The following is a 13810-nucleotide window of genomic DNA, read 5'->3' as shown; positions in this document are numbered from 1 at the left end:
AACCAGCCTCCATGTGCATGCACATACAACAAACATATGTACAAACAAAAATACATACCACATACATACAGTGAAATTTTTATAGGTAGTATATAGAAGTAATAACTACTTATTGGGATATTTGGATGTGTAATGTGGTTCCAATCTGGAGTATATTTCATATACTCATGCTTAGAGGACTTGCCCACACACCCAACTCCATGGATCCAGGCATGTTGTTTTGCTTTTGTTTGTTTTGTTTTGTGTGTACTACTGCTTCTTTTTCTTTCCTCTTCCTCCTCCTCCTTTTTTTTTTTTTGGTTCTTCAAGACAGGGTTTCTCTGTGTAGCCCTGGCCATCCTGGAACTCACTCTGTTGATCCTGCAACCAGGCTAGACTCCAAACTCAGAGATCTATCTGCCTGCCTCTGCCTCCTGAGTGCTGGGACTGAAGGTGTGCACTGCCGCCACGTGGCTGTATGTATGTGCTTCTTTTACTCCTCCTGGAAAACACTCGAACACTCAGCACTGCTTGGCTAGTTGTATGGCCCTGTCTTCTTTCTCCTCTGGTGGTTTCTGAGTCAATAATATTTATCTTTGATTTGATACTGTCCACAGTCAACAATATCACAGACATTTCAACATTTTATAGAACATACAAACCAATGAAGCATGCTATGCTTCATGAACCTGCTGTCATATATTTTACTTCTGTTTATACAACAATACATAATATATTGTTATTATTTTTACTTGAGTACTTGGTAATATTCATAAAAATTAAAAATGAGAAGATATGTTTTTTTACATTAACCTATGCATTTACTGTTTCTGGCTGTCTTCACGCCTTTGTCATAGATGCTTCATTATGTTAGTACCCACTCTCTGCTCCACCCCAAGAGCTTCTTTTGACATAGCTCAGATCTGCTGACAAGTATTTCTTTTACTTTTTTCTTAATCTGTAAAAAATGTTTTAAGAAGTTCACTTTTATCTTTGAAAGCATATTTTTGGTAGATAAAGAGTGTTTAGATTGAAAACTTGTCTTTCATAACTTAAAAAAATATCCCACTATGTTCTGGCTGACACAGTTCCTGACAAGAAGCCTGCAGGAATGACTTCTTTTTCTTATAAACTTTCCCCCTCTTTTGTAGATAACTTAAAGTTGTCTCTTATCACTGGAACTGAGAGGTCATCATGATGTGCCACTGTGTGGATACTTTTCAGTCCAGGGTTTGTACCAGGCTTAGTGTCTTAGTAACACTTTTGTCACTGTTATAAATGGGCGTGCAGTTCTGGAGAGCTAGAAGTCATTTGTGGAGGAGTAGAGGAATGGTGGCAGCAGCTGAAGCAGTAGCTGAGAGTCCACATCTTGATCCACAAGCAGGAGGCACAGAGAGTTTTAAAACCTGTCCCAAATGACATACTTCCTCCAGCAAGGCCACACCTAATCCCCTCAAAGAACCGTCCACTAGGGATTAAGGATTCAAATGCCGAGATTTACGAGGGATGTTTCATACAAACCCCCATACTCACTGAGCTTCTCAGAGTTCTTAGGTTTTCACTTCCATCAAAACTTCTGAAAACTGACTATAAGGTATTTCTGTCCTCCCCACTTTCAAGGACTCCAACTGCACGTATGTTAGTTCTCTTGAGACTGAGATATGGGGCGGTCACTAAGGTTTTGTTAATGTCTTACCTTTGCTCCCGTCTACTTTACATGAATTTTTATGGTTATGCCTTCAAGCTTATTTACCTTTTATGTTTATACTAATTTTCTTCTTGTTACAGGGGCATTCCTGATTCTCAATGTATCTTGTACTTTCAAAACAGTCTGCTTGCTAGTGCATGATTGTACTGCCAGAACTCAAGATCTGCCTGGCTGTGTAGCAAGATACTGTATTAGAAAATATAAGTAACCCAGTCAGGTGCCTGTGGCTAATGAAGTCATGAATCGTCGAGAACCTACAACTGCCACTTTCCTAACACAGCATAATCTCTAACTTCACTATAAATATTTATATTTATACCAACAGACAAGTGTAGTTCTCACCCCTCATCAAAGAGTCTTTAACTATAACCAATCAAAATGTGGAGTTATGGAGCCCAGTTCCATCTACAGCACAACTCCTGAGACTCAGGGTTCATCACAGAAGACAGCGTATGAAGACTGTAGAGCCAGAGGACCAGAGAGTTTGCTGTGAGAATATGTCTCCTAGAAATATCAGAGAAGCTACACCCACGAAGCCTCACTAACATGGCTGCCTAAACATGACCTGAACAAAAATGACACCAATAAGATATGCTTAATTGGAAGGGAGAAACCTCATAAGGTCTTAAATCTAGACAAAGAATTACAGGCAACTAAGGGATGCTGAGAGAGAGAAGAGAAATAGCCTTCCTCTAGCCAGAACACACTGACTCTCAATACCAAATGGCCAGTCCTGAAAAATTCCATACAAGAAACAGTATACAGACCAAGCAGGATGTGTTATAAATTTAGTGTACACAACACACACCCCAATGGAAGAAAAACAAATTTGAATTAAAACAGGGCAGATATATAAAAGGGGATGGAGGGAGAAAATGAGAGGGGAGGAATAATAAATATATATATATATATATTATAATCTCAAAAAAATTATTAAAAAACTAAAAGTAGATGAATGACTAAATAGACAAGTACGTTATGCCGACACTGGTGTTACGTTGTTGAAGGCTGGATCTTGTTGTTCTTTCTTAAGTAGGGTAAAAGTTCATTTTGACATGAGATTAAATTTTCCCCTATTTTCGGGAAATTAAATTTCTGGGAAGTCAGGTCGATCCTTTGAAGGCTTTAGAAACAGGCTTGTTTAAAACTGTTTAATGAAATTTATGCACACACATAAGCAAAGACTTAAATTACTTTTAAAATTGTGTTCAGTGTGATGAATCCTTTCTCTGTGACTGTCACCTGATGCCTGCTCTTCTACTTTCCCTGTGTCACCCGCGGCCTGTTATTCTCCTTTCCCTGTGACTGTCACCCATGGCCTGTTCCTCTCCTTTCTGTGTGACTGTCACCCGCGGCCTGTTCCTCTCCTTTCCCTGTGACTGTCACCTGCTGCCTGCTTGCTTTTCTCACTTTGTTGGGAAAAGAAGAAAAACGTATTTTGAAGAGCTGAGTTAGACAGGACTAAGTCTTGGCCTCCCGAGGGTACAAGTGATTGTCCCCAGAGAGTGCCACAATGACCTGCTCTTGATGCTCAGAGCCTGAAGACTGCCAGGCCCACTAGAGCTCTCATCTTGCATATCTCACTGGGCATCGTCCCCTTCACACAAGGGCAGATTGGTTTATAACAGGTCTGTTATATATTTCCGTAGTTCTTTTGCTCAAAAGGTACCCCTTGCATGATAGTCTTGCCCATCACTATTTTCCCATTAAACTGTGCTTATCAGATCTCCCTCTTACAATTAAAAAATATTTTAAAAATCATTAATCCTCTCCCTTAAGCACATGGTCTTATGTAGTCTAGGCTAGCTTCAAACTTGCTTTGTAGTTGAGGATGTCTTGAGCTTCTGATCCTCCCTGCCCTCTTGGGATTACAGGCATATGATGGAGGAGGGTCATCTGTCTATGTGTCACTTTCATTGGTTAATAAAGAAACTGCCTTGGCCCTTTGATAGGACAGATAATTAGGTAGGTGGAGTGACAGAACAGAATGCTGGGAGGAAGAAGGCAGTGAGGCAGTTGCCATGCTTCTCCGACACGAGACAGATGTAGGCTAGAATCTTTCCCAGTAAGCCACCACCTTGTGGTGCTACACAAATTATTAGAAATGGGTTAATCAGGATGTGAAAGTTAGCCAGTAAGAGGCTAGAGATAATGGGCCAGGTAGTGTTTAAAAGAATATAATTTGTGTGTTGTTATTTCGGGGCATAAGCTAGTCAGGCAGCCGGGAGCTGGGCGGGAACGCAGCCCGCTGTTCCTTCTACAGGTATATTTCACCACTTCTAGTTTATGTGGTGCTGGGTATTGAACCCAGGGCTCTGCTTCTACTCAGCAAGCTCTCTACCAACTGAGCTACATTCTCAGCCCCTATCCTCAGGACTGGAAATAAGGGCCTGGAGTAGGTTATGTTTAGGAAGATGTGGACTGGGAAAACACTTAAAAGAAGCTTTCTTTCAGGAGCTCTGGTAAAAGATACTGTCAGTTCAGCTGTGGACACACTGATACACTGAGAATAGCCTGTGCCAAATTCAGAAACATTGAGCAGGACAGGGTTTTCACTTGTGAGGCTCTAAAGCTCAGGTATCATTACAGAATCTAATCTATGACTTCCTCTGCATTAAGTACCTCTGTGGCCACCCCACCCAACTCTGCAATCCTGTATGAGCTGAAGGCCCAAAGCTGGAAACTGCCACTGTGGCCAGAATACAGAGGAAGCCCACTTGCCTATGCTGAGAATATTAAGACCTGGAGGATATAAATGCCCCCCTACTTACATGAAACTTATTATTTTAATGTGTGTACCATTTGTGGAATATTGGCAACATGTAATCATGTTGTCAGGCATCAGATGGCTGTTTCCACATCTGCCATAATAGCCCTAAGCACCTTCCTTGCAATTCTTTTTCAAAGTCAGAAACTGAGGTCAGAGAGAGAAAATAATTTACCCAAGTTACTTTTCTTCCTTAACAGCCACTTACTTCATTTCACTCAGAAGGCATCTTGCAATTTGCCATCTTCAGGAAATCTATGTTGTAAGGACTTTTTTGGTACCATCTTTGAACATTGTCTACCACCATTACCCTGCAACATACTAGGCCCCGTACCACACTGTCTCCCCACTTCACAGCAAAAGCACTCAGGAGACAGAACTCACACACGTTACCCACCACATCATTTGGGAGGCTCTGGAGGTCATCAAAAGGGGTTTCCAGGGTGTTAGTGTCCACGTTCAAGATCACAACATCTTCTAGGGCCATGTTTCTGACCTTCTGCAAGTAAAGAAAATCCAGAGTCACTGGAACTATCATCAGTGGACAAGTTACTTACCCTTGGCCTTCTTTAGGGAAGAATAGCACCCCTGGATAAATGTTTACTCTGCTACAGTCCCAGAGATACATGGCTCACCTCTGCTGCTCATTTAACTGTCACAGAAATTATCCAACTCACATTTTCACTCTCCAAATCACATTGAGAGCATTTCACAGAAGCTATGTAACATGCCAAAGAGCTAGGAAAATGAAATTTTATCATTTTGTTTATATGTTTATCATTTTGTTTATATATCTACATATATATGATGTTGAAGACATTGTCTGACATTCTCACCCTACCCACTGGTGTTTTCTTTTCCACCAGGAGCTAGAAAGTGTGATACTACCACCCATTTCAGAGATAAGAAATGGAGGCTCTGCCGGGCGGTGGTGGCACACGCCTTTAATCCCAGCACTCGGGAGGCAGAGGCAGGTGGATCTCTGTGAGTTCGAGACCAGCCTGGTCTACAAGAGCTAGTTCCAGGACAGGCTCCAAAGCCACAGAGAAACCCTGTCTCGAAAAACCAAAAATAAAATAAAATAAAATAAAATAAAAAGAAATGGAGGCTCTATGAAGTGATGAAGCCTGTTCAAGGTGACATATCTAACTGAAGGGCTTCATCTGTGAATCCCAAATAGATGTGCTCCTCACTTCCTACCAGTTCCTCTGGTCTAGTGGTTCTCAACCTTTCTAGTGCTTTAGCCCTTTAAGACAGTTTCTCATGTTGTGATGAACCCAACCATAAAATTATTTTCATTCCTACTTCACAACTATAATTTTGCCACTGTTATGAAACATAATGTAAATATTTTTTGGAGATAGAAATTTATCAAAGGGGTCATGGCCCACAGGTTGAGAACCAGTACTCTAGGCTATTATGAAGTTCAGAGTCATATATGCCCAGGGCTAGGCATTCAGGACATGGTGGTTATTACGATTACTTTTTAAATTTTCTGGTTTTTTTTTTTTTGAGGCAAAATTTCTCTGTGTAGTTCTGGCTGTCCTAGAACTCAAACTGTAGATCAGGATGGTCTCAAATTATGACTTTTTAATATGTGCTGGCAAAAAAAGCTGCAGTGGCAATGGCCTCTTGGTGGCAACAGCTTGGCTCTCATTTCAAAGGCTGATGATTGTTATCGGACGCAGAATTAGAATGGTGATGAGAAATGCCAGGATACCGGTACTGAACTGAGGACCACTGCACCCCAGCCTCTTCCGCCTTGCTTCATCTGACCTTCCCAATAGCTCCAAACAGAAGGGGCAAGAGACAACAGCCACTGGAGAGCAGTCCTGGGGCTGACACGTCCTGTAAGTGGGTGTTGAGTGTGGACTTTGGAGCTTGTTTCTGTGTTCCCAGAGCTGCCCCAGCAGCACAGACAGCCCTTGTGGGATCTCTGAGGCTGGCTGGAACAAGCTTTTGATTTCCTTCCACTCCTGGCTGGAGGACTTGCCAGTTAAGCTGTGTGGAGTGTTTACTTTTTCAACAATGGCAGCAGGCTGAAGAAGAGGAAAAACCCTGGCCTTCTTTCCTGACTTAGCAGGCCAGGGTCCCCTTAGTAACTGAATTGTCCCCAGTACTGGGCTCCAGGCAGGAGCTGGTTCTGCAGTTTCCTCTCATGGACAGTGCCACCGTGCCGGTGGCAAGGCGTCTTCTAAAGGGTCTGGCATAGGCTCAAGGGGCTTCTTAAAGCTCAGAGTTCCCAAGGAAAGCATCACAGGTGGCTTGGTTGGAGGGTACTCTCTCCCCAAAGGCTTGGGGCTGTGGGGTGGGAATGGAGAAGGAGTGCTAGCTTGTTTCTCTTCAGCATCATGGTGGGCCTTTACTATCTTCAAGGCAAAGAGAGAGGCTCAGAGACTAAACAAATTTCTCAGAGTCACACAGCTAGGAAGTCAGCAAGCCTGGCTGTGGAAAATAGTCTGACTCTAACACTCACATGAGGAGGCTCCCAGACCCATGTGCTCAGGATTCACACTGAGCCACCAAGCAGGTGGGCAAAATGGGAAGCCCCAAAGCTCAAAGAAGCTCACTGCTTGGGGGTCATCATCCTAAATTATTTCCTTCTGTGCTCCCTCCTACCTACCATGGCTCTAAATCCTTCACAGTGCTTCTGCCTCCCTCGATTTTTCTCATTGATTACAGCATAAGCAATGTTCTACTTTATTACAAGATAAGTAACAGTTACTAATTGTTCCAGAGTGTTCTGCTACATGGAGGTAAACTCAACCAAGGCCAGGTTGCTGAAAGTTGCTTCAAGCACTTAAGACATTAATATATATGACATGGCCATGAAGTCTGAAGGCTGGAAGCTCTGTGCTTCAGGACAGATTCCCAGAAGTGGATTTTAGTTTCCACTCCTTAAGAAGTGTCTCTGGTGAATTCATTTTAGAGATATATCTTTTCTTCCAATTATTTTACAGCCATTTTATCCACAGCTTGTGTTTCCTACTCTAAGTGAAGAAAAATCAGCAAAGACACGAGCAGATGTCAAAATAGTCCTCCAAAAATCCTACCCAATTAGAACACTTACAAGTACCGCAGCACACCGAGACAGCTCTCCGGTAGCTTGTCCCACCAACACATTCCCTCTCTTTTTAGTTACAGCATATGCCAAGGCTCCTGCCAGCTGCAAACCCCTCCCCCACCAGACTCCATAGGCTTATCCTCAGAACGGGAAGGAGGGGAAAAAGCACAAAACAACACTGACATATACACCAGCTTTCCAAATGGCATTTCTTACACAGAAACACAAAAACGGCAGCACCCCATCAATAGTGCTCGTTAAAATATTAAAATGTTTTTCCTGTGTGCTTTGCTAGTCTTAGTTTGACTTGTCTTTGGACCAGGAAAGGGACAACGTGAAGCACATGAGAAGCTCAGAAGCAACTGAGAGGGCACTACTTTCCTAAGAGTCACCTCTAGCTCATCCATACCATGTGGGTAGCCTTAAGCACTGCACTGTACATCACAAATCCCCCGGGTACAATGCCAGCCTCATCTTCACTGTGCTGGCTAGTTGTATGTCAAAGAGACACAGCTAGAGCCGCTGGAAAGGAGTGACTTTCAATATAGAAAATGCCTCCATAGGATAAGGTTGCTTGCAAGCCTGTAGTGCATTTTCTTATTTAGTGATTGGTGTGGGTGGGCCCAATCTATTATGGGTGGGAACACCTCTGGACAGGTGGTCCTGTGTTCTATAAGAAAGCAGACTGAGAAAGCCTTGGTGAATAGTAAGCAGCACCCCTTCGTGGCCTCTCCATCAGCTGCGACCTCCAGGCTCCTCCCCAGTTTGTGTTCTGTCCTGAATCCATTGATGGTGAACTGTGATGTGCAAGTGTGAGTCAAATAAACCCTTCCTCTCCCAACTTTGCTTTTTGGTTATGGTGTGTAATTGCAGCAATAAAAACCCTGACATTCACTGTGGTATTTAGAGATGCTATTATGTGGTAAAGAGTTTCTGCATAATTTCCAGAACTTGGTAACTCTGAGAGCCTGCTGCATAATATGGTTTCTAGGACCTGGGCTTCCCACAATCAGAACAACAAATTGATATAGGTTTACTTATGCTGTAGTATCTTACTTACTGATCCTTTGCCCTGTCTCTGCATTTCCTACTTTAGTTACTACCCCAATATTTGGCCCACAGCTGACAATTCTTAAATGAGTGAATGAATAAATGAATGAAGGTATGGGATGGAAAGAGAGAATAACGAGAACCCAGAGCTGAGGAGCAGAGATCTGACATCTAGTCTGTATTCTACCTAATCACACTAGCCATAACAACATGGGCAAGTCAATCTTCCTGTGCCTGTTTCCTTTCTTCTGGGTTCAGATAACAGACACTATACTAAGCTTGCTATGAGTATTAAATGGACTAACATTTTAAAAGTATTTAAGTAGTGTCTGGCTCACAGGAAGTATAAGGTATTTGTTAAGTAAAAAACTGAAGCTCTTTTGGGATGATAAAAATGTGCCAAATCATTATGGTAGTGGCTTCAAAACTCAAAATTCATTGAACTATACACTTTAAGTGGATGGTTTGTTGTGCAGTTAAGAAGCCCATCAGAATGTTATCCAGAACATAGAATAAACTCACAGTAGACCTGGAAAGGCAGGGGTGAATGCATGACTGTGAATGAGTGTTCAGGATGAAGGGGCTCTTCCCAGGGCCACCCTGAAGGCCTTTGATACCCAGTGCCCTTCATGCCAACCGGAGAGTTTTTAAAAATGTTTGTGTCTTGTGTCCTCTTAGGGTATATCTAAATACCTAATATCCTGAAAGGGGACTGGACAGTTATTGAAAAGGCAGGACTCACAAGTAAGGCCATAAAAGGAAGATGAAATGATGGCTCCACACAGAATGGGAAGATGTAAATGCCAGGAACTAGCAGTGCTGGCCAAGTGGAAAGACAAGTGACTGCAAGTTGAGGTGCAGGGCCCAGCTCCATCCACCTCAGTCTCCTCTGACAGACTGCAGGGAAAGAACAGCATTCCTACATCAGGATGGAGGCACTGGGGGGGTCACTGTGGTGAATCTTTTGTTATCCTTATACCAGGACCACCCCTGGGGCTAGAGCCGTATCTCACTGGTCTGCATGTCTAGTACAGAGTCTGACATAGGCACATATTCCTTAGCTGGAGAAGGAGCAGACCAGCTGTGCCTGGCTCCATTGTATTGGGAGTCCAGTCTTGTAGCAGATGTCAATGCAAACCCACAAGGACCATCCAAGCCTACTGTAAGCAAACTGGAGTCTGCTTTAGGAAGTGCAATGGGAATAACAATAATTATGGCTATGATAACAACCATGTAAAATTACCATAATTAATTAGCACAGGATGAATTCACAGTGGACAGGGACAGCAGGCATTAACTCAGGAATGAAGGTCCTAGAATCAGACCACTTCATCCAAGCCTTGCCTTGGCAATGTGACTGCCAGCAAGTTCTCTTGAGCTGCAGTTTTCTCATCTATAGAGTGAGAATGGAGCTGTCTGGCTATGTGTGGAGTGCAGCATGTTTATAAGGAGCTCAGCACAGTACTAAGGGCAGTACAGGAGCTACTTTAGAAAGCTTCTCTCCTTGTGATCTGACAGAGAAGTCAATAAAGGATGTGAGTTCTGAGGAGACACAGTGCAACTTATTTTCTGAGGAAGTGAGAGACTACTAAGACTCTACTGTCATGACTTTATGCTATTAAAACTAAGACTTCCATCAGTCCACTGTTTTCCTGATGCTGGCTCATGCTCTGAGGCCATACTGCCTGAGTCTCAGTTCCAACTTAGCCTCCAAGCTGTGGGCAAATCATTTGGCCCTGTATCTGTGAATTCATTGCTCGTCCAGGACAGTGGTTACCAGTAAGCTGGAGGAGACTGGGTAGACTTGGCATATAAAAGGCTTCTGGGGTTGTAATGCTATCTCTCCATCTGGGTGGTGGGAACACAGCGTGTCTCCATCACAGAACTCAGCATTCTGTGTACTTAGGCCAGGTATACTTTTCCCTTTAAGCCTTATACATTAGCAAAAAGTGGTGACATGGTCCTACCAGTTTGTTTTGGTAATTAAATGAGTAAATATGTATTATGATACATAGAATAATGCCTAGTATATTATTAGCACTAGGTATTAAACTGTTCTTGCTATAAAATGAAACAATTTTATTAATAAAGATGATTTCATAGATCGCCATCAGAAAACATGTAGGCAAAGACAGATACCTACAGGATACAACTGCTTCTTTAGGCTATCGTGCCTCCCTTTAGAAAGGTATAAAAGAAGTGGGACTTAGGGGTCCCACTGAGATACTTTCATGTTCCCAAGATAGCCTGGCATGAGACAAAAGCAGGATGGAGGAGGAGCAGCGGGAACCAGAGAGGTTGGTCTGGATTTTAAGGGCCCAGGACAAGCTTTTTAAAACTAGTTGAATACCATATTTTTCCTCTAAAATAGAGGTCCATAGTCATTTGCTACATATGATTGCAAGAACATTTAAAAAGAACAAACCACTATTTATTTTGTGCCTGTGTAGTCAGTAATGAGCAAATGCCATTTTTCACCATCTACTCTGCATAGGTCCTCTGTGGCAGCACCAACAAGCCCAACACAGAGCTGATAACTAGGGCTGCGGGGAGGTGTGCAATATCCTCATAACCATGGGTTTGGTTTACATAAGGCCAAGGTTCATCTCTCTGGGAACGGGGTGAATGACTTGGCTCCTGACTTAGCTAAGACGCCCTCAAGTAAGATTTTTCAACAGGCCTGCTTGCCTGCCTTCCTTCTTTCTTTTTCTTTCTTTTTAAATTTTGAAGTTAGAGGATATAGTTAAAATTAAACCCAAGTGATATAAATATTTGATAACAAAGTTTGTTATCAAAATTTTATACAGAGTGACCACTCCTGGACTTTATGTAGTCACTTCTCCTGTTAACTCTGTGCCTAGAGTTAAGTCTGCAGGGCTGGCAAGTGCCAAAAGATGCTGTGCACTCTGCATCCATCACATCTGCCTGATGCTCACAGCAGCACAATGACAGCCACTAGTTGTGTCCTTGTGTATCAACCCTCTGGGTATATCAGCTTAATCTCAAATACCCCTTATAAGACAAAGAGGGAGACTGATATGGCTCAGAAGCATGGGTCAGCTTTTTTTTGGGGGGGGGGTATTTTGAGACAGGGCTTCTCTGTAGCTTTGGTGCCTGTCCTGGAACTAGCTCTTGTAGATCAGGCTGGCCTCGAACTCACAAAGATCTGCCTGCCTCTGCTTCCCAAGTGCTGGGATTAAAGGCGTGCGCCACCACTGCCGGCTCATGGGTCAGCTCTGAACCCAGCTGAACTGGGTTCAATACCCCTACAATCCCCACTACTTACTTTGACACACTTTTTTTTTTTCTGAAAACTATAATAAACTTCAAGAGAGTTTTCTCTGGAATATCATACCCATTTGATGGATGAGAAAACCAAAGTTAAAGAAATGAAGCAATGTACCCGTGTTGTTAAATCTGGTGTGTGTCAGAGAAAGAACATGCACGTGGGTTACAGTGTTTTTTGTACTACCCAGAACACATAAAATGTAGCCAAATGCATGCGCATACATATGAGTACATAACAAAGAACAGCTTGGAGAGCCGGTGGCCTCCTAACGGGAAAGCAAAGAAATGAGAGGAAAGAGGCAAGTATGATTGGGAAGGGAAGAGGCAAATGGGATCCTAAGCTCTTTATTCTTCTTGAAATCTTGAGTACAAACAAAGAAAAAGTGACACTTTCCTTCCCTTCCTCTGCCCCAGAGGTCACCAAGCTGCCAAGCAGTTGATGAACGTGGTGGCTTTGCTTTGGAGTCAGATGGGCTCCTTCCTGCCCCACAAAATTAAAATCTAAGCCCGCTGCTCAGAGAGCCTTAAGAGCCCACTGGAATTTCCCAGCAAGCTTTAAATAGAAACAGAAACTTGGCAGGGGAAGGAAGTGGGCCAAACACTCCCAGGTCAGACCAAATTCATCCCACAAGGTAGGAAGCACTGACGCTCATTAACACCACTAGAGATCCTCATGTCAGGCCAGCAGAGGGCCTGCTCTTCAGTGGTGCCTCTTCTGAGAACCCACTCACAATGGTTAGCCATTCCCAAGAGCCATTGGGCTATAAGGACACAAGAACAATAATACCATGATCTTTGAACTCTAAGGGCTGCCAGCCTCCTTGTGATGGGTCCTAGGGAAACCCTGACATGGAAGAGATATTGCCCCAGTGGAACATTTCCATGTACCTGGAGCCTGTCAACCTAGATAGGTGATCAGAAAGACCCAAGGTTGGTGTCCTGGCTTTTTGCTTCCTAGTAAGTAGCTCTAAGAAAGGTTCACGAAACTGGTTCCCTACTCTGAGGGCTGGGAAACATAGTCCTTAACTCTAGGAGTGTTGATAAGACTGGGAGAGTCACTGGCACGTGCAGGTTCCCTTTAGAGTCAGTCAGCAGGCAGAGTCAACTCAGTGTTGGTAGGCCTCCCTTTCTGAGTTCTCCCATTTCTTCTGAAGTTGCAATCTATAAGTCCATCCCAACACAGCCTCTATTCAGCTAGAGTGGAGGATGAGCACTTCACACCTGATTCCACCACTGCTGGAGACTTGGTACTTCCACGTGTAAAAGAATCAAGGGATTGACATTCTTCATTCTCTTTTTCTGCTGCTGGTGTTGGGGGAAGAGAGTACTTGGGAAGACAGCCTGACTCCTTCCAGCTTCCATATCCTTGCTTTTCTAGGAACTCTTCCCGACTCCAGCTCCCATGATAAGGGGTCGTCTCCAAATCCAGAGACAAGGGACAATAGGCTCAGGGAAGCTTTTCATGGCTTCATGTGTTTAATTACTAGACCCTTAAAATCATGATGGTTTTAGCTCACCCTTTTCCACATGGCCCTGTCACCTAGAAAGTGCCTAAGAACTTTATAGTGTACTCTAACTCAAAATCTCTGAGCATCCTTGTGGAGTACGCATTCGGGTCTCATTTCTAAAAGAAGAATGACTGAGCTTGGGACTCTGTCCCACATAGAACCTGGGGCCTTTTATTATTAAAGGATACAGCGGGCACAAACAGGTTACTAAATAGTTAAGTGAACCTCAAAGTAAGACCAGTATAGTATCTTTGCTTTTGTATGTTAAAATATTGAAAGCAGCTTAGTAACTTGGCTCAAATCTTTGTCTTTCATTGTGTGACTTTGGACAAACTACATAACTTCTCTGTGCCTAAACTTAGTCACTTGGAAAACAGGGTTATCAATACCAGAACACAGATTAATTAAAAAACTAAATAGTGACTTTGTTATGTATGTGCTGCTTC

General features: G+C 43.1%; 1 protein-coding gene across 13 annotated transcripts in view; it reads right to left on the bottom strand.

The window, feature by feature from the left end:
- The window catches only part of Dennd1a (DENN domain containing 1A), a 533475-nt gene that overhangs the window by 171996 nt on the left and 347669 nt on the right, over window positions 1–13810 (bottom strand). For all 13 annotated transcript variants that reach the window (XM_038335860.2, XM_038335849.2, XM_038335850.2 and 10 more), the window contains one exon: window positions 4852–4953. In XM_038335860.2, coding sequence (XP_038191788.1) covers window positions 4852–4953 — 102 coding nt within the window. The remainder of the gene's footprint in view (window positions 1–4851; window positions 4954–13810) is intronic.

Source organism: Arvicola amphibius, chromosome 7 (genome assembly GCF_903992535.2).
Source record: "Arvicola amphibius chromosome 7, mArvAmp1.2, whole genome shotgun sequence".
Taxonomy (NCBI): Eukaryota; Metazoa; Chordata; class Mammalia; order Rodentia; family Cricetidae; genus Arvicola; species Arvicola amphibius.
Note: the sequence above shows the minus strand (reverse complement) of the source record. Positions and strands in the feature narration are given on the sequence as shown.